The sequence below is a fragment of the Aedes albopictus genome, chromosome 1 (assembly GCF_035046485.1).
Source record: "Aedes albopictus strain Foshan chromosome 1, AalbF5, whole genome shotgun sequence".
NCBI classification, from domain to species: domain Eukaryota; kingdom Metazoa; phylum Arthropoda; class Insecta; order Diptera; family Culicidae; genus Aedes; species Aedes albopictus.
This window is the reverse complement of record NC_085136.1, coordinates 261,025,321-261,030,910: the sequence shown is the minus strand read 5'-3', so window position 1 is coordinate 261,030,910 and position 5,590 is coordinate 261,025,321. Positions and strand designations below refer to the sequence as shown.

At 40.5% G+C, this 5,590-nt stretch overlaps 1 protein-coding gene across 2 annotated transcripts; it reads left to right on the top strand.

Annotated features, from left to right (window-relative positions):
- Positions 1-208: 208 nt before the first annotated feature.
- On the top strand, positions 209-5,304 carry LOC134285602 (uncharacterized). Of its 2 annotated transcripts, XM_062846696.1 has the most exons (3): positions 209-1,708; positions 1,774-2,741; positions 2,815-5,304. In XM_062846696.1, the coding sequence occupies exons 1-3, from the start codon at positions 1,450-1,452 to the stop codon at positions 2,830-2,832; spliced, it is 1,245 nt and encodes a 414-aa protein (XP_062702680.1). In that variant the 5' UTR covers positions 209-1,449; the 3' UTR covers positions 2,833-5,304. The 2 variants fall into 2 exon arrangements, with proteins under 2 accessions (XP_062702680.1, XP_062702679.1); XM_062846695.1 differs by having other exon boundaries at positions 1,067-1,708; positions 1,774-5,304.
- Positions 5,305-5,590: the final 286 nt, after the last annotated feature.

Here is a 5,590-nt window from a genome sequence, read left to right as displayed (position 1 = left end):
GAGATAGTGGTGTATTCGTTATGGACTTATCCACCGATGAACCAAATTCATCGCGGTCCGAGAATTTTGACACTAGAGCGGGGTCTGTTCCAATCAGAATCGTCCAATTCTGATTGGAATGGCCCCACTCTAGTGTCAAAATTCTCGGACCGCGATGAATTTGGTTCATCGGTGGATCAGTCCATTTAGCGAGTGTGGTAGTCGGGTTCATTGGCAGATGATCACAGCAACCATGAAGTTGAGGAGACTGACAGCAGAGGGAAAACACAGTGATTGGAAGACAGAATATACTTACACCAGTGATACTATAATAATAGAATAAATAATTATTACCTATCGTGGCTACAATATTTCAATAAATACCACATAATGGCGACGAGAATCAAACTCACGTGTGCGGGACGCTGGAGTAAGTATTATTTTGACGGATTTGGCCTAAAAACATCTCGCCTCGAAAGAGGGGGATGCCTGACGGTTGATGAAAATTTGACCGGTGCGGGCAAGAATATCTCGCCTCGAAAGAGGGAGATGCCTTTGCGGTGGATGAAAATCCGACCGGTGCGGGCAAGAATATCTCGCCTCGAAAGAGGGAGATGCCTTTACGGCGGATGAAAATCCGACGGTGCGGGCAAGAAAGCGGTCGGACGACATGAGCGGGGGCAATCTGGACACCCTCTCGGTGGATTCCTCCTCCAGACCATCCAAGATCGGAGGCATGGCGTTCACGCTGGACGACATCCAAGATGTGGTACCCAACGAACCCATCGCCGAGGAGGACGCCAACAAGGAGAACGAAGAGTTCGGTGGAGGCGGCGGCGACGACGACTTCGAGAGGATTCGACGTGAACGAGGACGAAGGCCGGATTTGTTGCCGGTGCCACTCGGAGGAAAATGAGGATTCCCACGAGAAGAAGCCCATCTCCAAACTGCATCGAAGAGACATTTCACATCATCTAACAAAACTAACTGACGATGCTGCCGTCAAGAACAGCAGTCGGATGCTGAGTTCGCTGAAGCTGAAAGTGTCGCTTCCGCCACCGCCGAAGCTCAAGGAACATCCGGCCTTGGAAGCGGCCAGTCAACCCAGATAACCACACATCGTATAGCAATGCAAGTATCAAATCGTACAAAAGTCTATCTCAAATCAGCATCGTATATAAGTATGAATGATTTTGAAACGAAGTGTAACCAGAGTCTTATATATGTGATGAATTACGATAAAATTTTACTCTACGAACGAAATCGTACTGGTGTTCATTCGAAATTATTATTTGCAGTATGATAGATGTATATTATGACACGTCATGTGCATGTGAAATCAAACCGGCCTGAAGATCGATTGACAGTTTGTATGAAGATGATATGCATATTTTATATCCTAATAGTGTAACAAATCTATCGTAATGAAGTTGTGACTTCATTCGTTTGTCATTAGCGTACTGTTTGTTTATGTTATTTTTCATAAGTATCTTTGCAAGAAAAATGTATAAAGTAATTCTTAAGAGCAAGCTTGTTAAAGCTAAGAAAAGTGGCACATATAGTAGGCTACTGCGGAAGTATCGGGATCGTTATAAGAAAGTAGCAGCATCAGCTCCGGCAGTCGATCGAGTTGACCTTTATGCTGAAGAAAATCCGATCACATTTTCAACCGACAATCAATCAAAAAGCGTTGATAGCCAAACCATCAATGATGTCACTCTTAAAAGTGGTAGGTAGTCTTTGTTATAACAAATAACAAGAACCCTACATATAAATATTTATAATCAATTTCAGACGAACGGAACCTTATTGCAGACATCCGGAAATGGGCCGCTGAGCACCACATTCCTCAATTGGCTTTGAAATCTCTCATCGGCATTCTGAACTCAAATTTGGGACTGCAACTGCCAAAAGATCCAAGGTCTATTATGCGTACCCCCAGAAATATTGATTTGGTTCCAATGAAGGAGAAGGGACAGTATTGGCACCAAGGTCTTGAATCATGCCTCAAGAGGATTTTTCGAGACATGTCGACCTCCATGTCTATTTCGTTAAATGTCAACATAGATGGCCTGCCAATCTACAAAAGCACCACCAAAAATTTCTGGCCAATATTATGCAACATCTACGAGTTTCCGGAAATTGCTCCTTTTACAGTGGGAATTTTTTATGGTATTGGGAAGCCGAAAGACGTTAATGAGTTCATGAACGCTTTCGTTGAAGAACTCATGTCTCTGATACAATCGGGTATCTCTATCAATGGATGCCAATTATCCATTGCAATTCGCTGTTTTATCTGTGATACCCCTGCCAGATCTTTTATCAAGGGAGTAATAAGTTTTAACGGGAAGTACGGGTGTCTGAAGTGTACAACTAAGGGACGATACAGCATGTTGTCCAAGACCATGACCTATCCTGAGCTAACAGCACCGCTAAGAACCGATGCAAAGTTTCGATCAATGGAGTACACCGACCACCAACGAGTATATACACCACTAGTGAAACTACCTTTAGACATGATACAGGACATCGTTGTAGGAGACTCGTTGCACTTACTGGAGTTAGGAGTGATGAAAAAACTGTTAACCGGTTGGCGAACAGGGTCGTTATCACTGAAAGCAAAATGGAGCACTTCACAAAAAACGGAAATTTCTGAGTACCTAGTAAGCGTTAAATTTCCTGCTGAAATCCATCGACAAATGAGGTCGTTAGAGTTTGTCTCACTCTGGAAAGGTTTGGAGTACCGAAATTTTCTGAACTACGTAGGGATAGTTGTGCTAAAAGATTTTCTCCCAGAAAAATTCTACAATCACTTTTTATTCCTTTTCTGTGCAGTACGGATTTGTTCTGTGAAAAGTTACGAAAATCTTCTCCCAGTAGCCCGATCATTACTTACGGATTTTGTACAGAACTTCAAGTCTTTGTATGGCACTGAATTTATCACAAGCAATATCCATAACTTGTGCCATGTTGTGGACGAAGTTGAAAGGTTTGGGCCGCTGCCAACTTTCTCTGCTTATCCTTTCGAGAATCACATGCACTCACTGAAGAAAATCATTCGGACAGGTCCTAATCCGTTGGCGCAGGTAGCAGCACGAATCATGGAATCATCAACTGTTGATAGCTCTGAAAACTCCAAACGGAACATCACCAGATCTACCCGTTATGCAACAGTTGCTCAAAAGAGTGGAAAGATACACTTAAATTTTAATAATTTTGCACTTTCAACCGATTTCCAGGATAGATGGTTCCTCACAAAAAAGTATGAGCTAATCAGATTTTCAGGAGTTATGAATGAAGATACAGCACTACAAGTAGTTGGTTGCCAATTGGTTTCAAAATATGATTTCTTCTTCAAACCATTCAAATCGTCTGTTTTACATATTTATGTATCGCAATTAAGAGCAGGGAATTTTGAGGATACAAACCATTTTCAACTACAAGACATATTTTGTAAACTAGTCCCATTGATCAGGAAAGAAGGGGTGGTTTTCATACCACTCATACACACGATAGAATAACACACTAGTATACTGTTCATTTTGCAGTTGTACTTTTTATTGGCTTTAAACAAAGGGACTGATCATTTTAAATGAAGATCCAGATGACAATTAGTAGCTACACAGTTAACAGTCACAGCTGCCTTGTTTATAAGAACAAAAAACGAATTCAAATAAATCTTATTAAAAAGTAAGAAAACAACAATGTTTCATATCAGCGTCATTAAATCTTCATAGCGAACCATCTGAGTCTCGGTCATTTGAATCAATATCGCTTTCGTCATTTTCATTTTCGGAATAGTCAATCGCAGGTTCTTCGTCGTTGTGTGAAACATCCATTGACTCATCGCTGTCATGAGAATCGGCAGTTTGTCTGTCCACCTTAACATCATCAACGGCTTCATGTGGTTGTGATGTTGCCGCTTTCCGAGCACGATTTGGTCTACAAGCTGACTTTCGCAGTTGCTGACTGATGGAACGGGATTTGGAATAACGGAAGAGCTTGTTTTTGCAGAACTCCTCAAAATTCTTGGCTTTGTATGACGGATCACCTATCTGGACAATCCTACAGATCAGCTGTGTCACATTGCCGTACTCCCGAAAACCTTTCTTTGCCTTATCGCCACGGTTGACTCCAGTCCATGTCAGCTTTGTCCAGAAGGCCCGCGTAAACAGACAGTCGACCACCGTGTAGCATGCGTTATCGCCTTTGCCGTTGTAACTATTCGGAATGATTATTTTAGAAAAATATTCCAACTGCAAAACAAATTCGATTGCGCGAGTAGAAGCGGTTTGTTTATTTTTGTGCTGGCATAGCGGCAGTGCTGCCGGTTACTTTGTTTTGCATGATCACTTATTTTAACCAAAGTTAGTCATATTTGTCAACTCTGCCTAATTTTATCAACTATATTTTAATTGAATAAAGCTGATGCTTTTAAAAACAATATTCACAGTGCAGTGGATGCGGTACAACTTTGATTTTTTTTTACACTTCGAACCATGAAATTGAATAAGTACACATAATCTTACAGCACTGATACACGGTTTTATCGTGTGATATAAGGGTGGAAGTATCGTGATTTGTTATCGTATTGATGATAGGTAGTAATCGTTATGCCATCTAAATGAAGTCGTATTCGAAATACAACTTTGGTTGTAGATGATCCATGAAACCAAAACTTGAAGAATGAAGTAAATGTGGTATATCACGTTAAAGCGAATATACAAAATGTCGAATATAGAAATTTTGTGTTCTATTTTTAACTTTTCGGGGGGCTTTTTACTCGATGACGGGTTTTATTAGCATGGGCCTAAAACATGGCAAGTATAACTAAATAGTCTGGCGTCGTGTCATCGCATCCAGTTGGCGTTCTCGGAATCATGGTTTCAAATCCCGGCAACAGTATGGTTAATAAGCTTATCATTGCAGGTAACTCATATAGATTGAAATTTAACTCATATCGATTAAAATTTAATAAACAAAAAAAAATCCTTAAATTGGGTAAAGTTTAAAAATCTTTTTTTTACCTAAAATTACGAAATCGTATATGGGTGTATTTGAATTTGTATATGCATCGTAAGCCTGTGTATAATTGTAATCGTATTAATGTTAATGAGAAGTCAAATTGGGATTGATGTTTAGCTAGGATCTGTCTTATATAATAGGAAATGAAATCATACAGGAAAAATGAAAAAAATGGTGTGTATATCGCCTCCAAATTTGTACGTATAGATGGTTTTTGTGCATTCTATACGATTGTTTTATGTTGTATATACATCCGTATTTGTTTAAATATACAGACCAAAATGTTTACTGGGAAGGTGGTGATGAGCAGGCTGATGTGGTGGCAGTGGCGACGGCGGCGGCAGTCGAATCAAAAGATGCCACGGATGCATTTACGGAGCTCTAGGAGGACCAGTTAGAGATCCCCATCGAAAGCACATCCACCGGGCTGGGGTTAGACGCATAGTCCTTTGTTTTTTGGAAAAAAAGGAGATGTGGTAGTCGGGTTCATTGGCAGATGATCCAAGGGGTGGATCACTATTGTGACATCTGATATATGAAAAAAAAATTGATTGCATCCAAATGCATTTTGATGCAATCATTCATT